This window comes from Hyperolius riggenbachi, chromosome 5 (genome assembly GCF_040937935.1).
Source record: "Hyperolius riggenbachi isolate aHypRig1 chromosome 5, aHypRig1.pri, whole genome shotgun sequence".
Taxonomy (NCBI): domain Eukaryota; kingdom Metazoa; phylum Chordata; class Amphibia; order Anura; family Hyperoliidae; genus Hyperolius; species Hyperolius riggenbachi.
This window is the reverse complement of record NC_090650.1, coordinates 358,877,028-358,900,262: the sequence shown is the minus strand read 5'-3', so window position 1 is coordinate 358,900,262 and position 23,235 is coordinate 358,877,028. Positions and strand designations below refer to the sequence as shown.

At 44.0% G+C, this 23,235-nt stretch overlaps 1 protein-coding gene across 4 annotated transcripts in view; it reads left to right on the top strand.

Annotated features, from left to right (window-relative positions):
* NCOA2 (nuclear receptor coactivator 2) overlaps nt 1-23,235 on the top strand; it is a 372,516-nt gene that overhangs the window by 210,079 nt on the left and 139,202 nt on the right. For all 4 annotated transcript variants that reach the window (XM_068237481.1, XM_068237482.1, XM_068237480.1 and 1 more), the window contains one exon: nt 15,722-15,826. In XM_068237481.1, the coding sequence (XP_068093582.1) occupies nt 15,741-15,826 (86 nt within the window). In that variant the 5' untranslated portion in view covers nt 15,722-15,740. The remainder of the gene's footprint in view (nt 1-15,721; nt 15,827-23,235) is intronic.

Sequence of the window (23,235 nt, the reverse complement as noted above, 5' to 3'; positions counted from 1 at the left end):
AGGCAGGATCTAGTGATGTGTTACTTTGTGGCCAGAAGATCCACAGGCAGGATCTAGTGATGTGTTACTTTGTGGCCAGAAGATCCACAGGCAGGATCTAGTGATGTGTTACTTTGTGGCCAGAAGATCCACAGGCAGGATCTAGTGATGTGTTACTTTGTGGCCAGAAGATCCACAGGCAGGATCTAGTGATGTGTTACTTTGTGGCCAGAAGATCCACAGGCAGGATCTAGTGATGTGTTACTTTGTGGCCAGAAGATCCACAGGCAGGATCTAGTGATGTGTTACTTTGTGGCCAGAAGATCCACAGGCAGGATCTAGTGATGTGTTACTTTGTGGCCAGAAGATCCACAGGCAGGATCTAGTGATGTGTTACTTTGTGGCCAGGAGATAAACAGGCAGGATCTAGTGATGTGTTACTTTGTGGCCAGAAGATCCACAGGCAGGATCTAGTGATGTGTTACTTTGTGGCCAGAAGATCCACAGGCAGGATCTAGTGATGTGTTACTTTGTGGCCAGAAGATCCACAGGCAGGATCTAGTGATGTGTTACTTTGTGGCCAGAAGATCCACAGGCAGGATCTAGTGATGTGTTACTTTGTGGCCAGGAGATAAACAGGCAGGATCTAGTGATGTGTTACTTTGTGGCCAGAAGATCCACAGGCAGGATCTAGTGATGTTACTATGTGGCCAGGAGATAAACAGGCAGGATCTAGTGATGTGTTACTTTGTGGCCAGAAGATCCACAGGCAGGATGTAGTGCTGTTACATTGTGGCCAGAAGATCCACAGGCAGGATCTAGTGATGTTACTTTGTGGCCAGAAGATCCACTGGCAGGATCTAGTGATGTGTTACTTTGTGGCCAGAAGATCCACAGGCAGGATCTAGTGATGTGTTACTTTGTGGCCAGAAGATCCACAGGCAGGATCTAGTGATGTGTTACTTTGTGGCCAGAAGATAAACAGGCAGGATCTAGTGATGTGTTACTTTGTGGCCAGGAGATCCACAGGCAGCCTCTAGTGTTACATTGTGACCAGGAGATCCACAGGCAGCCTCTAGTGCCGTGTCACATTGTGGCCAGGAGATCTACAGGCAGCCTCTAGTGCCGTGTCACATTGTGACCAGGAGATCCACAGGCAGGATCTAGTGAGGCGTTACATTGTGGCCAGGAGATCCACAGGCAGCCTCTAGTGTTGTTACATTGTGACCTGGCGATCCACAGGCAGCCTCTAGTGCTTGGTACATAGTAGCCAGGAGAGCCGCAGGCAGGATATAATGCTTGGTACATTGTGATCAGGAGATCCACAGGCCAGATATAGTACTATTACATTGTGACTTGGAGATCCACAGGCAGGCTATAGTGCTGTTACATTGTCATCAGTAGATCCCTAGGCGGCCTCTAGTGTAGTGCTGCCAGCAGAGCTAAAGTTTTCCCATACACTAGCACTACAAATAGACACTCCTCCAGTTAGCTGGAACATTTTTGAGTGTGATGTTTGTTTGCAGTGTCATAGTGATGCCTCAAGGTACCCTTTTAGGGCCAGGACCCACAATTTGCAATTGTGATTTGTTAAACATTTTTAAAGCGATTTTAAAGGAATGCAATTCCCCCCCCCCCCCCCCCCCCTTCCTCGCATTTCTTTGATCTCTCTGAAAATGTTACATGTGACGCCTTTTGCAATTTCCTACAAATGGCAAGCACTGTAGTGGAATCGCCCTCATAGCGTTTAACTGTTCTGGCGGGTTACTGATCTGGAAGCGCATAGGAAGGGCTGCTAGTGGGTCCCGACCATTACTGTGTTTGTAGAAGCTCTGAGTGGAGGTATTTTGTGAGAGAAACATGGACTGCTTGGTCTTCAGAGAGTTTGATTTACAGATGTGATATTACACTCAACTTCAGCTAAGTTTGCACTTTAGACTTGCATAGCACAAAATTAATTGTTCATGATGGTTTCTGGTGAAAATCCAGAGTGTGTAAAAGTTTCCCTCAACAGCTCCTAACCTGTAATTGGCCAGACGTAAAGTTTTTGGCCGGCAACTGTTGCTTCGGTAACGGACCGTCATCTGCATCCTCCCCTCTCCGTAAAACAGAAACAGGCCATTCGCTAGATAAACAGTATGTTTGTCTGTACAACAGTCATACCTAAACTGTCACCTGAATGAATTAGTAATGATTGCTTTGGGCAAGAGCTACCTTAGGTTCATGTATAGCTTTACTAGTTTTAAGTTAATTAACTGTATTTAGTGTAAAGTTTGCATGGGAAATAATCATGTGTGGAATGTAACAGCTCTGATGGCAACATTAATTATTCAAGCTGGCAGTTAATTAATCAGTTACTTCCAAATCTGATTAGCTGCATACAAAGTTCCAATTTAGCTGAAATGGGGAGGAGGGGTAGTATATGTGGGGTATCTACACACTCAGATGATACATCTGCTTCACAAGAGTTGTTACTTTTATGCAGCATCAACGTTTTCCTAAGCACTTTTACAGGGCTCCCCACTTCACATTAGTAGTTACTCCAGGGTGGGGGTAATCGTCAGATGTCCCTATTCCAGTATGGGGCTTCTTCAGGGCAAAACCAACTGACTGCTAGTTTGGTTTGTGGGAGGGATCCAAAGCACCTTAGTGGAGACCCATACGAATTTTATGCGGATGAATGAACTTTGACCTGAGGTGTACCACAAGGTGAGAGCATGAACTGCTTAATCATCACTGACACTGCGGCCACTTAGGTAGCAGGTTAGGGTGAGACCTATACAAAGTTTATGCGGATGTATGAACCTTGACCTGAGGTACCACAAGGTGAGAGTGCAAACTGCCTAGTCATCACTGCAGCCACTTGGGTACCAGGTTTGTCATTTATCTGTGACTGTTGTCATAAATGGCAGTATGCTTCAGCATGTCAGGAACTGTTTGTAAGCTGAACAGATGATTGTGGAAGAATGTCGTTTTTTTTTCTACCTTTTTAATAGGTATTTTGTAGGTTGATATTGGCATTTTGTTTTGTAATATTGGGCTTTTGTTTTGTGAGTTTAGTGGTGTCAGTGTTTGCTGTGTGTCCTGGTATCTCCCCAGCTAGTACCCAGCAGTACATCAGCCTCCCATGTCAGTGCACTTGCTTTGCATATCAATAGGAGAATTTGTTGGAAGTAGGAGAAATGCTGATCCGGCACACAGTGAGTTTACTGACTGAAACAAAATGGCATTCAGTCTCAGCTCTGTCTCAGCCGGGCTTGTGTAATAAACAGAAAACCGACATAGAAGAACTTCTTTCTGCATTTGTTCATTACAGCGAGCAAACGGATTACCCAGCAAGTGCTGTGCCTTGTACTGTCCAATAGGAGCCTTTCTTGTTACCCTGGCAACAGGGAAGTATTAATGTTTCAAGTATTCCACAGCCATTCCCAGCTACTGTATCTGTGTACAAGAGAAACGTATATACAAATGAGCTGCATTCCTGGATTGCTGTCCTCACTGCGAACGCTGTCTACGTTTCTCCTGACAACTGTTGAGGTGGAGCCCGGGCTAAGCAGATACTCAGCTGGTTTCCCTTTGTGAAACCTGCATAACCAGTTTGACCCCTCCCCCTCCATTAATAATGACATAGTTTAATGATTATCTCCATGCTGTGGCCTTCCCATAGTAATTCCACTAATGGAATGTTAGTTTTCTATTAGGCAGTGTTGAGGGGGAGGGTCCTGTGTCAGACACCTGTCATGGGGCAAACGGCCTAGAAAGGAGCACAGCTCTCACTATATGTTGTAGTATTATTGTGTAAGGACCTGTGTTTAAATGGCATAAATGACAGTTAACATGTTTACAAAAGTGACTGCAGCCTTAGTGTGTACTGTGTACATATATTTTACAGTATACATATAGAATATTTCACATTGTAATATGCCAAATCATTATATAACTCTGGTGTTTTGATAACACACTTGATTCCGAAACAGCAAGGTGTGTGTGTGTGTGTGTGTGTGTGTGTGTGTGTATGTATGTATGTATGTATGTATGTATGTATGTATGTATGTATGTATGTATGTATGTATGTATGTCTTGACGAACTTGGACGTATGTCTTCTTTTTTTTTTTTTTCAACTTAAATAACTATGTAAAAATACTCACTCACTCACTCACTCTTACACCTCCCCCCCAACTTCCAAACCGGTTCTGGGATGTTAGTTAAATCATATGTTAACCATGGTGAAATGTGGGTAAATGATTTACTTCCTGACAACTCTGGATATGGGCATATACTAAAAAAAAGGTACTTGTGTATTATGCTGTCTACCAAAATTGACTGCCCACTGTTTAAAGGATATTTACTCCCCTTTGGAAAGGCGTGGAAGTCACCCAGCACCCCCTAACTCAGGAACCATGCATCACACTGACGGATGACAGCAATTATGGGAACCCGGAGTTGGAGGAGTCGATATCATAAACCCGGGAGTCGGATGATTTTTGTACAAAATCCACAGCCCTCTTAAAGAGAATCTGTATTGTTAAAATCGCACAAAAGTAAACATACCAGTGCGTTAGGGGACATCTCCTATTACCCTCTGACACAATTTCGCCGCTCCTCGACGCATTAAAAGTGGTTAAAAACAGTTTTAAAAAGTTTGTTTATAAACAAACAAAATGGCCACCAAAACAGGAAGTAGGTTGATGTACAGTATGTCCACACATAGAAAATACATCCATACACAAGCAGGCTGTATACAGCCTTCCTTTTGAATCTCAAGAGATCATTTGTGTGTTTCTTTCCCCCTGTTCTCATGCACTGAAGTTTCAGGCTGCTCTTTACTTCCTGCAAACCGCTTTGCCCCCTTGTCTGTAATTCTTCAGTATGTGAAAGCCCAGCCAGCTCAGAGGACGATTTATCCAGCTTGTAAAAGATAAGAGAGAAGAGAGAAGCTGCCCTAAATAAATAATACACAGGCAGTGTGCATAGAAGGGCCTGGAAGGGGGAGTTCATAGCAGAACCACAACACTTAAGAACTTGGCAGCCTTCCAGACACAGGCCGACAAGTCTGACAGGGGAAAGATACATTGATTTATTACAGAGACTGTGATAGTAGAAAGTGCTGCAGTAAGCCAGAACCGATTAGAATAGCTTTTGGAACTTGTAGGATGGTAAAAAACAGGATGCAATTTTTGTTACGGAGTCTCTTTAAGTATTAGACTAAGGAGTCGGCGTCGAGGAGGCGGAGCTATTTTGGGCACCCGGAGTCGTAGTTGGAGTCGTGGTTTCATAAACTGAGGAGTCGGAGTTGTAATATTTTTGTACCGACTCCACAGCCCTGGTATAATACTCAGTACCCTAAGACATTTGTGTTTTGGTTGTGTTCAATGTGTTTCAAACTACTTTTAACAGTTTATACAATACTGTAACATTTAATATCAAACTAAGTAAAAAAACAAAACAGTATTGTATATCTTGTACATGAAGACAACTTTGTATGAATCTCTCTCTCTCTCTCTCTCTCTCTCTCTCTCTCTCTCTCTCTCTCTCTCTCTCTCTCTCTCTCATAAATACTGAAATTACATTTTCGGGGCCTCATGGGGACCCCTTCATCAAGGCACAGTCTAGTATTCCCCATTGCCAGAGTGCAATACTTTTAAACTTGGATAATGTTTGGCTGGGGGTGATCGCCCACCATACAAGAAGTATGTGGTATCATCTTATAGTTTGCAGAGGTTATTTTGGACCTAACAGTCAATAATTAGATCATAAAATAGTAAAACTTACCTCAGTTAGTTACTAACATATATGGATTTTTAATGGTAAATAAGAAGTTATTGTTTAGATATGTATATGTAAGTACTTCAGATAGGAATCAATTTTGTTTATTCTAAATCTGCAGCAGGTCCGCTATTTCACTGGAAGAAAGTGGCGTGAGATTCTGTGTTGTCGCTGCACAATTGTAAATGGTGGCAAAATGTTGCAGTATTGGCTGCACCCCTTGTATTCTTTTAGCAATATTGTGTATCGGAATCCCACATGCATACATCCTGATGCATTTCATTTCAGAATGAAGGCCTGCATATATCAGTTTACGGTCTACCAGCAGGAATGTTGATGGGAACAATCGGACATGCTGCTCAGTTGAAGGCAAGCTGCTTGTTCTGTTCTATGGAGGGGGCAGGTGCCAAACAGTAACTGCTGCTGGTGTTTGCGGTATAGTGATCCACCATAGCAGTTTGTTAAATAATGTTGCTATTTGTGCCGATTCTGGATTATTATTTTTTTTTTACCTGAGACGATCAGTCAATCACTTTGGGACACATACATCCTCCATCTGCGTGTCCTTTAACCCCCTCCCGACTGCCTAGCGCCGATCGCCTAACGCCGAGTCCTGGGGCGGGGTTTTGCAGGAGATTGCACACTCATCTCTTGAATCTCTTTACATAGTACAGCGCTGCGATGTAAGGCAGCGCGGTACTGAAAACAGCCATGTCACGGGGGGGGGGGGGGGGGGGACTACTTGTGTGCTGAGATGTACAGCCCTGCAGCGAGTGGCCTAAATTGTTAAAAAAAGCCTGGTCACTAGGGGGTGTAAGCATGTGGTGCTGAACTGGTTAAAGAGAACCAGAGGTGAAAGGAAAATGGAGACTGACATATTTATTTCCTTTTGAACGATGTACATTGCATGGCCATCCTGCAGATCCTCTGCCTCCAATACTTTTAGCCTTATGCTGGGCATAGATGGTAAGATAGTTGCGTCGGATCAAACCGCTGGCTCGATCCCAGTGCGTCCCCGCTGGCGCCTGGATCGATCCCCGCTCATCCCCCACGGGCGCTCCTTATCTTCCGCTCGATTCCCCGCTATTGTTCACCCGCGGGGATCGAGCGGGGGATAGATCCGGCGGGTCATCGGACCTGTCGGATATTATCAATCGAGCCATCAGCGGCTCAATTGATGAGGAAATGAATAGTGTATGCCCAGCATTAGATCCTGAATAAATATGCCAATCAGATGAGGATTAGCTGAATGCTTGTTTCCGGTGTGCGAGTCCGACACTTCACCCAGCAATGTCACCCAATGGGATCCGGTCCCGATCCTCGGTGGGCGACATCCATCGCAGGTATGTTCAAACATTAATACGTTTAGCCACAGACCCCGAACAAGCATGCAGATCAGGTGCTCTGAATGAAGTCTGACTGGCTTATCTGCATGCTTGTTTCAGGTGTGATTCAGATACTACTGATTCGAGAAATATCAGCAGGACTGCCAGGCAACTAGTATTGTTTAAAAGGAAAGAAATGTTAGCCTCCATATTGCTCTCCCTTCACTTTATACTGCTCTCCCTTCACTTTATACTGCTCTTATGGAGGTACCTTTATCATCAAACGCTTAATAACACACATGTGCTTCAGGCCCCCAGTAATAAAGATGCATGCCTTTTCCAGGTGGAGTCGGGGGATTTGTGTGTTGTGTGCAGGGCTGTGTAGTTGGTACAGAAATCATCCGACTCTGCCGTTTATGAAACCTGATACTCCAGGTACCCAAAAATTGCTGAATCCTACTCCCCACCCTGGTTTTGTTTTATTTTTGATTTGTTATTTTTCAAATTTGGCAGTATTGCAATGAGAATCTCATGCAATTATTATTTGGCTCTGCTGGTTATTTCACATCAGACTTGAGGGATTAGTGTAAATGTAGTGCTCTGTTTTGCTCCTAATAATTGCAGCCATTGAACCTGCTGAGCCAGTGTTCATCCTGTTTACTTGACATTTGTGTGTCATGTTTCAGTGATGTCATTTATTTCTCAGCCTGTGATTGGCTGCATATTAATGAGCATTAGCTGCAGCAGGATATGGCTTCCTCCACAGGTTGTAGGTCTGTACATGTAGAGTGAGGAGGCTGCATATTATTAGCATGTAAGAGATGGGCTGTAGAGCATATTATGTGCTGGGCAGAGGAGTTTCAATGCTCTGTTAGCAGCAGTTGATTTGTGCTGACTATGCAATGCCCTCCAAATAACCCCTTTACTATACACTGAGTCCAGTTATTAGCTCACAGTTGTGAAGCACTGTTATTAAAACCAGCATGGAGTAAATTGAATATATGAACAAGAGCAGTATTAGGCAGTGACTGTTCACGTGTTACCATTATTGTCATCTTCATAGAGGTTAGGGATAAGGTGAAATCTGACTGCCTGAAACCACTGTGTAAACTTTCTCACTCCCTATGCTGCTATAGAGGGCGATATTGTGGCTGGGAATGCGAAGAATCACTCGCGTTCCCAGCCTGTCGGCTCCTGATGGCGAAACTGGAAGTGGTTGCCGGTGGGGACAGGAAGATCGGAGGGACACGGCGAGGGCACCGGACAGCTGCAGGGGGCTATTGGAAGCCCCAGGTGAGTAAAACTCATTTTTTTTGGATGACTTTAGGATCACTTTAAAGGAAACCGAATATCTAAATGGAGTCTTGAGAGTTTGTTAGCTGATTTTTGACGAATAGATAAGACTCCATCCTATTTTGGTTACTTGGACAATCCGCTCACTGTGTATGGCTAGCTTTAGATGGTAGGTAGTGAAGCAATGTGGCGGAGTATGAGGGTGATAGGCAATAGTAGGAAATGTTACAAATTCCGCAGTATACATTGCAGCAGACTTTGGGGTAAATGGATACAAAAGTTATGTCTTCTGCAGAGCAAGTTGGGTGGCTACAGTTCTGCTGTAAACAGGCATATTCTATATGAAGTTGGTGTGACGGTTAGCACTGTGGTCTTGCAGTACTTCGCTCCTGCGTTTATATTCCTACTGGGACTCTTATCAAAATACTAATCCGTAGTTCTGAGCACTCTGATCAGTTTGTGCAGGATGGCTCTGAAGAGCATTTTTGGAGCTCATCGCTGTATAAAAGCCAATACATTTATTTGTTTTACTCATATATTTAGCAGTGGCGGTCAAAGCTACAGTCGTGTGAATGATTGAATCGGTAATATGATCTCATCTATGCAAAATCAGTGGAGAGCTCAAATCCACTGATTGGGTTAATTCAAAGCAATTGTATTTAAAACAAAGATGCTTAAAGCCCCACGACCAAGAGGGTTGTCAGCCGAGGCAGCCAGTTGGGGTTACCTCTACTGAGTCATTCATGTGTACCGCCTCCCCAATGCGTCACCAAGACAACCAGCATGACTGATGCTCTAATGCTAGGTACACACAGTGCAATTTTCTGCCAGATTTACTGTCAAATCGACAATTTTCAACATGTCTGATCTGATTTCCGATAGGTTTTCCATAAAAGAGAACGGAAAATCGATTGGAAATCATATCAGACCTGTTGGAAATAGTTGATCTGACAGTAAATCTGTCTGAAAATTGCATCGTATGTACCTAGCATTATGCTAAGTACGCACAATGCAATTTTCTGTCAGATTGACGGCCAAGTTGATTATTTCCAGCATCGATTTCCGGACTGATTTTCTGATTACTTCTATACAAAATTGATCAGATAAACAATCAGGCATCAGATTGGATCTGTCAGAAATAATAGATTAGAACATCAATCTGTCTGAAAATTGCATCATGTGTACAAAGCATTAGCTGAGTTCATGGTCCTTCTCTTTACCTCTTCTGCTTGAAACTGCTTTGTGGTGCATTGTACCTCTCCACCCCTCCGTAGCTCCTGAACACATTGCAAAGTTGCAGCCTCACAACGTGTCTGTACAGCACACGATCCTGAATAAGTCCCGGGCCCTGAAGGTGACAGACTTCCTGGAAATGATACACAATGAAATCTATTCATGTTTGGCTGGTCACACAGTAAAGTACACCAGGACGAGGCATGTGGCCTGGCAGGGATAAGGACTTGATCCCTCCGCCTATGGAGTGTTTCTGGCTGCAGTGGGCGTGCAGTGGGTGTCCTATTGCAGCTGGCCCCTCCCCTTCTGGCTTGGCACATTCGACAAGCCTTCACAGATAGCTTGGGACCAATTTCAGTGGTGGATTGTGGCAAACAGAGGCCACTACAAGCTGGGAAATCGAGGCACCGATATGTGTCTCAATGGTATATGTATGTGTAAAACTTCAGTTACACATTAAGACTATGTATTTAGTTTAAAGGGCGACTAAAACAAGAGGGATATGGAGACTGACATATTTCCTTTTTAACTATGCACATTGCCTGGCTGTCTTGCTGATCCTCTGCCTCTAATACTTTTAGCCATAGACCCCGAACAAGCATGCAGCAGATCTAGTGTTTCTGACATTATTGTCCGATCTTCCAAGATTAGCTGCATGCTTGTTCCTGGTGTGATTCAGACACTATTTCAGCCAAATAGACCAGCAGGACAGCCAGGCAACTGGTATTGTTTAAAAAGAACTAAATATGACAGCCCCCATATTCTTCTCACTTCAATTCCCCTTTAAACGGGAGGACAGATGATGTATCAATCTTCCTAGCGATTTCATTGTAAAGGCATACATACATACATACATACATACATACATACATACATACATGCATGCATACATACATACATACATACATACATACATACATACATACATACATACATACATACACCTTTATAATGTATACCACAAGGTATACATTCATACAGTCATAGATTTTGCAGACCGTTCCCGGTAAATTTGATCACTCATGTACTGCAACATGTCTGATCATTCGAAGTTTTGATCAACTTTTATAGAAAATTGTTTAAAACCATCGATCAGACAGGATGGAAAATGTCGATCAATTAAGGTGGTGCTTGAAAAACATGAAAAAAACGAGAGCCAAATCTAGTGTAGTAAGTACGACCAATATGGAAAAGGTATATAAATGAGAATATACTCACAAGTGTGGGTCACCACGCAGGCGACCACTGTAATAGCAGATGGGGAGAATTATCACCTGACCCCACTCAGGTATAAAAAGTCGCTCTCTATAGAAAGAAAAAAATGGGGTAACACCCCTCCACCCAGGGTGGACAAGATATGAGTAAATAATGGATAAGATGGGTTAAAAACCGTTTAAAAGGAGGGGGTGGGTGTATTTGGAGACTAATAAATATTTTCTTGCATTATTTACGGCTTGATTTAGCCTGGTCATTTTGAGTGAGGGTAGTGGATCCACCCACCCCCTCCTTTTAAACGGTTTTTAACCCATCTTATCCTATTTTGGCGCCTCTATTAACCATTTTTACTCAATTAAGGTGGTGGTCAATCGATGGCCTATAGGATTGCACTGCATTGAAGTGCATTGAAGGAATCCTGCAGCTCATTGCAGTGCAGTGGAAGGAATCTTACTGCTCAGTGCAGTGGTGGGAATTGTGCTCTGTAATAGAAGGAATCTCACAGCTCAGTGCAGTGGTGGGAATTGTGCTCTGTAATGGAAGGAATCTTACAGCTCAGTGCAGTGGTGGGAATTGTGCTCTGTGATGGAAGGAATCTTACTGCTTAGTGCAGCGGTGGGAATTGTGCTCTGTAATGGAAGGAATTTTACTGCTCATTGCTGTGGTGGGAATTGTGCTCTGTAATGGAAGGAATCTTACAGCTCATTGCAGTGGTGGGAATTGTGCTCTGTAATAGAAGGAATCTTACTGCTCATTGCAGTGGTGGGAATTGTGCTCTGTAATGGAAGGAATCTTACTGCTTAGTGCAGTGGTGGGAATTGTGCTCTGTAATGGAAGGAATCTTACAGCTCAGTGCAGTGGTGGGAATTGTGCTCTGTAATAGAAGGAATCTTACTGCTCATTGCAGTGGTGGGAATTGTGCTCTGTAATGGAAGGAATCTTACTGCTCATTGCAGTGGTGGGAATTGTGCTCTGTAATGGAAGGAATCTTACAGCTCATTGCAGTGGTGGGAATTGTGCTCTGTAATGGAAGGAATCTTACAGCTCATTGCAGTGGTGAGAATTGTGCTCTGTAATGGAAGGAATCTTACAGCTCAGTGCAGTGGTGGGAATTGTGCTCTGTAATAGAAGGAATCTTACTGCTCATTGCAGTGGTGGGAATTGTGCTCTGTAATGGAAGGAATCTTACAGCTCATTGCAGTGGTGGGAATTGTGCTCTGTAATAGAAGGAATCTTACTGCTCATTGCAGTGGTGGGAATTGTGCTCTGTAATAGAAGGAATCTTACTGCTCATTGCAGTGGTGGGAATTGTGCTCTGTAATAGAAGGAATCTTACTGCTCATTGCAGTGGTGGGAATTGTGCTCTGTGATGGAAGGAATCTTACTGCTTAGTGCAGTGGTGGGAATTGTGCTCTGTAATGGAAGGAATCTTACTGCTCATTGCAGTGGTGGGAATTGTGCTCTGTGATGGAAGGAATCTTACAGCTCAGTGCAGTGGTGGGAATTGTGCTCTGTGATGGAAGGAATCTTACTGCTTAGTGCAGTGGTGGGAATTGTGCTCTGTAATGGAAGGAATCTTACTGCTCATTGCAGTGGTGGGAATTGTGCTCTGTGATGGAAGGAATCTTACTGCTCATTGCAGTGGTGGGAATTGTGCTCTGTGATGGAAGGAATCTTACTGCTCATTGCAGTGGTGGGAATTGTGCTCTGTGATGGAAGGAATCTTACTGCTTAGTGCAGTGGTGGGAATTGTGCTCTGTAATGGAAGGAATCTTACTGCTTAGTGCAGTGGTAGGAATTGTGCTCTGTAATGGAAGGAATCTCACAGCTCAGTGCAGTGGTGGGAATTGTGCTCTGTAATGGAAGGAATCTTACAGCTCATTGCAGTGGTGGGAATTGTGCTCTGTAATGGAAGGAATCTTACTGCTCATTGCAGTGGTGGGAATTGTGCTCTGTAATAGAAGGAATCTTACAGCTCATTGCAGTGGTGGGAATTGTGCTCTGTAATGGAAGGAATCTTACAGCTCATTGCAGTGGTGGGAATTGTGCTCTGTGAGGGAAGGAATCTTACTGCTCATTGCAGTGGTGGGAATTGTGCTCTGTAATGGAAGGAATCTTACAGCTCAGTGCAGTGGTGGGAATTGTGCTCTGTAATGGAAGGAATCTTACTGCTCAGTGCAGTGGTGAGAATTGTGCTCTGTAATGGAAGGAATCTTACTGCTCAGTGCAGCAGTGGGAATTGTGCTCTGTAATGGAAGGAATCTTACTGCTCATTGCAGTGGTGGAAATTGTGCTCTGTGATGGAAGGAATCTTACTGCTCATTGCAGTGGTGGGAATTGTGCTCTGTGATGGAAGGAATCTTACTGCTCATTGCAGTGGTGGGAATTGTGCTCTGTGATGGAAGGAATCTTACTGCTTAGTGCAGTGGTGGGAATTGTGCTCTGTAATAGAAGGAATCTTACAGCTCAGTGCAGTGGTGGGAATTGTGCTCTGTGAGGGAAGGAATCTTACTGCTCATTGCAGTGGTGGGAATTGTGCTCTGTAATGGAAGGAATCTTACAGCTCATTGCAGTGGTGGGAATTGTGCTCTGTGAGGGAAGGAATCTTACTGCTCATTGCAGTGGTGGGAATTGTGCTCTGTAATGGAAGGAATCTTACAGCTCAGTGCAGTGGTGGGAATTGTGCTCTGTAATGGAAGGAATCTTACTGCTCAGTGCAGTGGTGAGAATTGTGCTCTGTAATGGAAGGAATCTTACTGCTCAGTGCAGCAGTGGGAATTGTGCTCTGTAATGGAAGGAATCTTACAGCTCAGTGCAGTGGTGGGAATTGTGCTCTGTGATGGAAGGAATCTTACTGCTCATTGCAGTGGTGGGAATTGTGCTCTGTGATGGAAGGAATCTTACTGCTCATTGCAGTGGTGGGAATTGTGCTCTGTGATGGAAGGAATCTTACTGCTTAGTGCAGTGGTGGGAATTGTGCTCTGTAATAGAAGGAATCTTACAGCTCAGTGCAGTGGTGGGAATTGTGCTCTGTAATGGAAGGAATCTTACTGCTCATTGCAGTGGTGGGAATTGTGCTCTGTAATGGAAGGAATCTTACTGCTCAGTGCAGTGGTGAGAATTGTGCTCTGTAATGGAAGGAATCTTACTGCTCAGTGCAGCAGTGGGAATTGTGCTCTGTAATGGAAGGAATCTTACTGCTCATTGCAGTGGTGGAAATTGTGCTCTGTAATGGAAGGAATCTTACAGCTCAGTGCAGTGGTGGGAATTGTGCTCTGTAATGGAAGGAATCTTACTGCTCAGTGCAGTGGTGAGAATTGTGCTCTGTAATGGAAGGAATCTTACTGCTTAGTGCAGTGGTGGGAATTGTGCTCTGTAATAGAAGGAATCTTACTGCTCATTGCAGTGGTGGGAATTGTGCTCTGTAATAGAAGGAATCGATCCCTCTGGTCAAATTCAGGTCTGAGAGGGATTCTTCGTTTTGTCACATCGGGTGGCGATCTTCTAGCATGTGACTAGCTTACTCCGGTAAATTGCCTGCAGGAGGATTTTTAGCAAAGGCAGTAGGTGACAGGCTTGTGGTTTGAACTGGCTCTATTGATTCCAGTGGAGGTAACATTGTCCTAGCATTTTACCTGAGCTATAGAGATAACTTGCTCTGTGAGCCCTTCAAGGAAACAATGTTGATTCACAAGTTACTCTACATAAAATAGCAGTCTGAAGGTTTGACAAACATGTAAAAACTGCTAGTCCATTGTTCTGTGCTATCTGGATTTTTAGTGGCTTAGGAGGGGTATTCAGTAGTAATTCCTCTATGGCATAATTTGTAGAAGGATAGCCAAATGGCGATGACATGTGAATGCATTACATTCTAATTGTTGAAAGGTTTGTGTATACATTTTATTGCAGAGCAGCCTATTAGGATCAGAGTGAACATTGGCACTTGGTTGTGCGCGTTACAGACCTCTGACTTTAGTTGCAATGCAGTGAACATACATTATCTGTCCATGCTTATTGCTGAGAGAAGTCTGGAAATTTGGTTGAGACGAGCATCTGAACCAGCAGCCCGGCGTCTCCTTTCAAATGCTATTCTGCAAGTGTGCAGAAAAGCATTTGATGGCTTTCTGCGGCGCTTCCTGGTGATTGTCGCTTTTGATATACGTAGGGGGACACGAAGGCGCAGTGGTAACCGATCCTGAAAGCGATCATCAAAGTGCTGGGCAGACAACGCAAAAAATCGAGGCTGAATGCAGTATTTGCCTAAACAGTAAGCGATTGTACAGACTGCTTTCCGTTCATTTGAATTGACAGTGCTGTGGCTATAGTTTACTGCCCTACAAGCATTCGTGTGAACCGGGCCTTAGGCTGCTCCTTGCACATTGTTGTTCTTGTGCAGGAAAATGTTTTCAAACCTCTGACAGGAATCCAACCTTGTGAGCCTGTATGGAGACATGACCGCGTTTTGTCTCTGGAACCGTGCTAATCTGTTAGTGGAGTACTGACCAGTAGCATAAATTGCCACTAATATCTACCAAGGATTGATTTTTATACTTGGAGCAGCCATTTCTTCACTGCCGTTTGCCGCGCCTAATAAGCAGTTAGCCACACCCCTGTTTTGTGGACAGACACACCCCCTCTTTAGGCAGCTTCCTTCCCTGCCCCATGGCCTGTGCTGAGTTTTGGCACTGATTTATACAGAGCTTAGAATGTGGAGAGCCAGGGAGTGTAACATGTAGCAAGTGGCTTTCAGTCTCTTCAGGGACCCGTACAGTGACGGTCTTTCATTCTTGTATAGAGTGCTACTACAAGCTATTCAGTTAGTAAAGAAGTTTAAGTAAACTCTGTTCTATGGTTTGCCTTGCCAAGGTTTCAAAGTTGCTGACGGTTTTCCTTTTCTTGTACATTTCAGTTGCTGATATGTGTTCAAGATGAGTGGAATTGGAGATAATCCCTCGGACCCTTCCAGGGTGGAGCAGCGGAAAAGGAAGGAGAGCCAAGATCAGCTTGGTCCCAGGTAACCTACATTACTGATAACTGAAGCTTTTGCATGTGACTAGCTTAGCCATACATTACTCAGCAAGTTGCAGAGGAGTCCTTGTTGTGAAACCGCAGCTGATCCCTCCTTCTGCATAGTGTGCACCATATTGTTCTATTTGTAAAACCTACATTGTAACGCTATAGTCTGAAAACCTACATAGGTTTACTTTGGCATTTATATTTGACTTGTCTCATTAACACATTGTAAGCTATGTAATGCAACCAGTATACTTGTATACAATTCATAATCGGTTAGCTAACGTTCAGAAATATCATTCGTGTGTACATACTTTAAGACTGAACGACTTGTCGTTCAAACCGGTCGTTTGAACGACGGTTTGGCGTGTGTATGAACGATCGCCAGACTGATAGCAGCAGTTTTGGCTGATTCGTTCACCGGATCTGTGAACAGTCGTTCAAACGACAGTTAGGTCCGTACATGTGTACAAATGACTGAGTTTGACACTAAAAGACATTCAAACAACAAGTCATTTGATCAGTCATTTGATCTAGTCCGTTGTTCTATCCAGTCCATTGACCATTCAAATGACATATAAATTAGCTGTAATTAGCATTTCAAACGTTTTGTCGTCTGTGTGTACAAGAAGTTTGAACGAGAAGTCGTTCAAACGTCCGGTTCGAATGACAAATGGGGCATAAAATCAGCCGTGTGTACGCACCTTTAGACTTGGGTTTGTAATTAATCACCTTGGCAGCAAAACAAATTTTGATCTTTAATCTTTTAGTATTAGAGCTGAAAGCTCTGTGGCAGTTTGTGGAGCAGGGTACATGGTACATAAACAATTTACTTTCAGCTAATGTTTGCTCAATCCTTCTTTACTGCTAAGGCACTTGTGTGTTTGTCGTGTTAAGCAGGCCATACACTGGCTCGATTCACGGCCGTTTCGACAGCAGATCCGATCCTGGGATCGGATCTGCTGCCAATCGCTTGCGCTAAACGCACCCGCCGATTCCCTCCCGAAATCGGATCGGTCCGTCGATCGCGCCGTGCGGGAAATTACCCTCGATCGCCTGGCGGTAGGAGCGCGTCGCTTGCGGCGTACGATTCGGGCCCGATCCGAGCATGTATACATTACCTGAAGCTGGCTCCGGGGTCCTCTTCTCCTCGCTGCACCGCATTTCCGCATGTCCCAGTGTACGCTTATACTTCCTGTGTCACTCCGGTGACCAGGAAGTTGAAATAGAGGGCGCTCTATTTGAACTTCCTGGTCACGGAGTAACACAGGAAGCGCCGGGATGGAGCAAGAACAGCGGTGCGGTGCAGTGCGGAGAAGACGCCCGGGAGCCAGCCTCAGGTAATGTATACGGGGGGGGGGGGACAGGCGGCAGGAGCAGCTGAACAGATTGTGATCGGTTTCAGGCTGAAATCGATTCACAATCTGTTTGCAGTAAAGGCAGCCATACGATCCCTATCTGATCAGATTTGATCAGATAGGGATCTGTCAGCTGGTCGATCTAATGGCACATCGACCAGTGTATGGCCACCTTTAGTCACATCCAGGCTCTCAGTTATCCTGAAGAACAGGAATGGGGTGGGACGTAAAGCAGTCCTAAACACTGGAGCTAAATATGCATTACAACTGCCAGCATTTTTTTTTGTTTTTATGGTGCAGAAAGCTACAAGCCACTCTTTGGGCTGGTGCACACCAGAGCGGTTCTGTAGCATTTTTAAACCACTTGCAGGGGGAAAACCACTTGGCTGATGAAAGTGAATGGGATGGTGCACATCAGAGCGGGTCGTTTTTTCTACAAACGCAAACTCGAGTGCTGCTGCAGTTTTTAGATTTCTGAGGCATTTCTGCCTCAATGTTAAAATATAGAAAAGTGGAAAACTGCTCTGAAAAATGCTAGATCAGAGCTGTTTTCCAGGCGTTTTTGTTACAGAAGCTGTCCAGTAACCGCTTTTACTGTAACAATATTTGTAATCTGCTATAGAAAAACGTCTCTAAACATGCCTAGAATCGCTCTGAAATCTGCTTCAAGAACCTCTAGCGGTTTGCAGATCTGCTAGAGGTTTTTGATGTGCGCTGGGCCTTTGAGCTCCTAATCATGTGACTCTGTAGGCTAGATATTGCCTACAGAGATGCATGCTGGGAGATCTAGAACAGCAAAGCAACCACATCCAATCTCTGCTTCTACCTTCTCTTGCTTGGTTTCTTTTTTTAGCTTTTTATTCTGCATATAGTAATATTGAGCAATCTGAATGCCTAAGTTAAGGGCTCTGGCACTGGAGACCAGGGTTTGAATCTCAGCTCTTCCTGTTCAGTAAGTCAGCCCCTATTCAGTAAGGAGACCTTGGGCAAGACGTCTTATACTGCTACTCTGGCGCTTTTAGTCAGCCAGGAGAAAAGCGCAATATAATTGTTCTGTGTTTTGTCTGAGGGTGACCTTCATTCAGTGCCGGAGGGTGCCCTAATTAATATGGAGGATACATTTTGTTGCCCCAGCACTTGCAAACCAGCAGTCAGTTATTGTAGATCGTCAATGAGATGACAATAGTTTCGAGTTGATACATGATTATGCAAATATTTAATGCAAATGTGCGCAGCTTTTTAAAATGGACCAAATCGGATCCCACCTTGGCGTCATTTAATTGGTCCATTTTCAGATTGCATATATTTGCATTAAAAAAGATTGTCAGCCATAACATTACATTTAATGTACCCACAGCTCTGTATTATGCAGTTTACAACATGCCCCTGCATTGCAAGCATTCCAGTATAATCATAAATGTTGCTACTGTAATAAATCTTCTCAGTCTGGCTCTATTTAGCACATTGCCAACAAGAGGGAAGCTTGTCATCTCCCCCCTGGCATACCTTCTCCTCACTGATTGGCTGAGGGCAGGTCAGTGTGCCAGGAGGCTGAGAAGCTCTGCAGAAGCTGCTGAAATATGAGCTATGCTGTGCTCACATGAGTTTACAAAGCAAGCTAGATATGACATTCACTTTTTTCTCCTAGAAACTGCACTAAGAGAGGAAATTACATCAGGATTGGCCTCAGTGAGAGGCAGCAAAGATGGAAAATGACTGAAACCGGTTTCTCTTTACTATATGAAATTCACTGAAATCATTTTTTTCCTGGGATAGTATGGCTGTCCCTGTTGCTTTAACGATTTGCATAATCCTGCATCAACTTGGAATTATTTGCATCTCATTGGCTATCTCTAATAACTGACTTCTGGCTTGCGAGTCCTGGTGGGGGGGGGGGGCTGACATTTTTACATAATCCTGTAGAATGAGTCATCCATCTCAATCGCTATCCCTAGTTAAGAGTAGTGATGGTCCTGCTTAGGGGAACTCAGGGAGGAGAATGTGATAGATTTGCAAAGCTCTGATTTGCTGTGATCACATCAAATCAGAAACTTGCATATCTTGCCACCTGACCAGACTGATCACATGCTTCTCCATGAGTTTTCCTAGACTTGACCATCAATAGTTAAAGAGACTCTGTAACCTCAAAAACATCCCCTGGAGGGTACTCACCTCGGGTGGGGGAAGCCACCGGATCCTAATGAGGCTTCCCACGCCGTCCTCTGTCCCACGGGGGTCTCGCTGCAGCCCTCCGAACAGCCGGCGACAGACCCGACTGTAAAATCAATATTTACCTTTGCTGGCTCCAGCGGGGGCGCTGTGGCTGCTTTCCACTCCGAACTACACGGAAATACCTGATCTCAGTCGTGTCCGCTCTACTGCGCAGGTGCCGGAAACTTGTGCCTGCGCAGTAGAGCGGACCCGACGGCGATCGGGTATTTCCGTGTAGTTCGGAGCCGACAGCCGTCAGAGTGCCTGTGCAGGAGCCGGGAAGGTAAATATTACGTCACGGCTGCACGGAGGGCTGCAGCGAGATCCCCGTGGGACAGAGGACGGCGTGGGAAGCCTCATTAGGATCCGGAGGCTTGCCCCACCCGAGGTGAGTACCCCCCAGGGGATCTTTTGATGTTACAGATCCTCTTTAAAGGATACCCCAAGTGACATGATGAGATAGACATGTGTATGTACAGTGCCTAGCACACAAATAACTTTGCTGTGTTCCTTTTTTTTCTTTCTCTGCCTGAAAGAGTTAAATATCAGGTATGTAAGTGGCTGACTCAGTCCTGACTCAGACAGGAAGTGACTACAGTGTGACCCTCACTGATAAGAAATTCCAACTATAAACACTTTCCTAGCAGAAAATGGCTTCTGAGAGAGCAAGAAAGAGATAAAAAGGGACATTTCTTATCAGTGAGGGTCACATTGTAGTCACTTCCTGTCTGAGTCAGGACTGAGTCAGCCACTTACATACCTGAAATTTAATTATTTCAGGCAGAGAAAGACAAAAAGGAACACAGCATAGTAGTTTGTGTGCTAGGCACTGTACGTACACATGTCTATCTCATCATGTCACATGTCATTTCGGGTATCCTGTAAGGGATAGCTAAAGCATGTTTTCAACTGCTCTATTACTGCATCTCTGCAGTGAGCACCATAATTGCTGAAAAGCGGACCGGTCTACAAATAAGTGATTGCTGCATACAGTATGATTTCAGCTGCCCTCAAATGTGCTACCTTGTGTGTACTGGACAGTCAGGTTTTGTTGTTTGCCCTCTTAGTGTGCAGCTAAGGGCTGTTTTACACTGAAAATCATGGCGACTGTATTTCTCAATCTGGGATTGAAAACCATTCCTGAAATGCTACATGCAGTGCTTTTGGCACAGTGCAGTTGCAGCAAAACCACTGCCAGTGTATGCCAGCCCTAAGAGAAGTGGCATGCCCTCAAGATAGTCTGTGCAAATGTTGCCATAGCAAAAGAATGGGTTTTAGGCTAGGTTTATGGTTTTGTAGCGAGAGGGATATGGAGGCTGACATATTTACTTACTTTTAAGCAATACCAGTTGCCTGGCTATCCTGCTGATCCTCTGCCTCTAATACGTTTAGCCATAGACCCTGAACAAGCATGCAGCAGATCAGGTGTTTCTGACATTGTCATATCTAACACGATTAGCTGCTTGCTTGTTTCTGTTGTGATTCAGACACTACTGCAGCTAAATAGATCAGCAGGGCTGCCAGGCAACTGGTATTGTTTAAAAGGAATAAATATGACAACCTCCATATCCCTCTCACTTCAGTTTTCCATTAAAGGATACCCAATGTGACATGTAACATGAGATAGACGTGTATTTACAGTGCCTAGCACCCAAATAACTATGCTGTGTTCCTTTTTTATTGCTCTGCCTGAAAGAGTCAAACATCAGGTATATAAGTGGCAGTTCCAGTCTGAGTCAGGACTGGGTCAGAATACAGTGTGACCCTCACTGATAAGAAATTACAACTATAATACACTTTCCTAGCAGAAAATTGCTTCTGAGAGCTGGAATGCGATAAAAAGGTCAATAGTTCATATGTTGTAGCTCTGGCATTTAAATATAAAATAAAACTGGGGAATAACTTAAAAAGTCATTTTTAGGATAGATACAATTGTTTTTCATTAGTTTATTTTCACCTTGGGTGACCTTTAAATTAGGTTTAATTACATTGTTCTGAATTGGCACTGGGCTGATGGGGGGCTGTTATAGGAGGAAGAGGGTCGGAGGGTCCAGCACAGAGAGCAGGTGAGTTGAAAGGTTAGGGTTAGGGTTGAAAAGGCTGTGAAGTCAAAGTCCGAGCAATTTTGGGTACCTGTAGTCGGTGGTTTCATAAACTGAGGAGTCCGAGTTGGAAGATTCCTCCACAGCCCTGAGGGATAATTGAAGTGACTTCCAGGTTCACAACATTTATATTGCGAAAACGTTTCTATTCTAAAAGTTAGCGCCAAAATGAACAGGTGTCCAGGCAGAGTGTATTAAAATGATGCATGCTGGAAATACTGGTGCTGTGATTTTGCAAATTGCTAGTTTTGGTGTCTTTTTTGCAGCACGTTTTTTTGTTAATGGATTACCAGACTGTGAAACAGGATAAACATGGCTTCATTGGAACTACCGTAACTCGTGTGATAAAAGCTTCAGGCCGTAGTAGTTATCTACTGTGATGGGGAATCCGGAGATTGGGCTTTATATGGCTTCAGCTAAAAAATGAAAAGCAGAGAAATGAGAAGCTGTTGAGGTATTCAAAGGCATATAGTGAAAGTCTAGCAGTAAAAGCGGTTATCTTTCCAGGGTTAAAGTCCTGTGCAGTACAGAAGCAGCGGTGTACAGTTGGGATCCAATCCCTCAGGCAACATAGCAGGCCTGATGCTGTACAGTGGTGTGGTTAACCTGTATAGTGTAGTGCTGGTACTGCGCATCACTAGTTAGGAACAACCTGGTGGTGTTGTGTGTCTCAAATCAAAACTCATTAAAGCGGTATTGTCACCATAAAAATAAAATTTCGACAGCAACTGGTCTGCGTGTATTAAGTGATAAAGATGCTAATCCTGCATTCAAAACTTCCAAAACCTTTGTTCTGCTTTTATGGTTTGGAGTTATCACAAGCCTTAGGAGCACTGGCCCTTTAATAGCCATTGCTAAAAAGTTGCATGTTGGGGGATCTTGTTATCTATAATATATTCATCATCTTCCCTTTATTTCCCTCTCCTTCTAATGACATAAGACAGTGCACTTACTAGCATAGACCTCAGTGGGAGTGTCTGAAGACTCTGATAGGAGGGTGGGTAGCGAATACACAATTAGCAAGAGGAGAAAAAAAGTGAGGGAGGGAATGTTAGCAGGTCAAAGGTAACAAAGATGGACTCTGCCTTGAATAGGATTCTCTGCTTTTCCTTTATAAAATTCACAGGAATCATAATGTGGACAGTACAATACATCTGTTATGTAAGTACAACTAGTATTAATCTACTTATATAGGTGCTTTTTTATTTATAGGTTAGCATGGGTGTCACTTGTTCTTTAAGCCCCTTGTACGCATATAAAGCTAAACGCAGTATGAGAAATAATCATGTCACTTCCTCCCCCAATCTCTCTGAACGGACTCTCATTCAGATGCAATGCAGCACAAGAGGCTCCACCTAAAGCTACATACACACTTTAGATTGCTTTTGGCCGATATGATCTTTCCTGACCATCTTTATTAAAAGTCTGAAGATTGTGTAGGTGTCTGCTCCTCTCAGAAGTCACTGGCCTCCTATCGGCATTCTGATGGGACGGATCACAGTGGCTTCAGCATGATTGTTGTTCTGGGAACTTCTGAAAAGTGAGATGCCTTCTCTCCCTCCATAGAGCAGGACACGCAGGAGCCTGACAATCATTGTCTGTACAGCACTCACTCCTAAATAGCCATCAAAAATGATTAGAAATGATCATTTCAGACGACAATAATAGAATGTGAGAATGTAGCTTTTAGGACTAGAGTAGCAGCAGATCAGCGGCGTTAAAAGGACAACTGTAGCGAG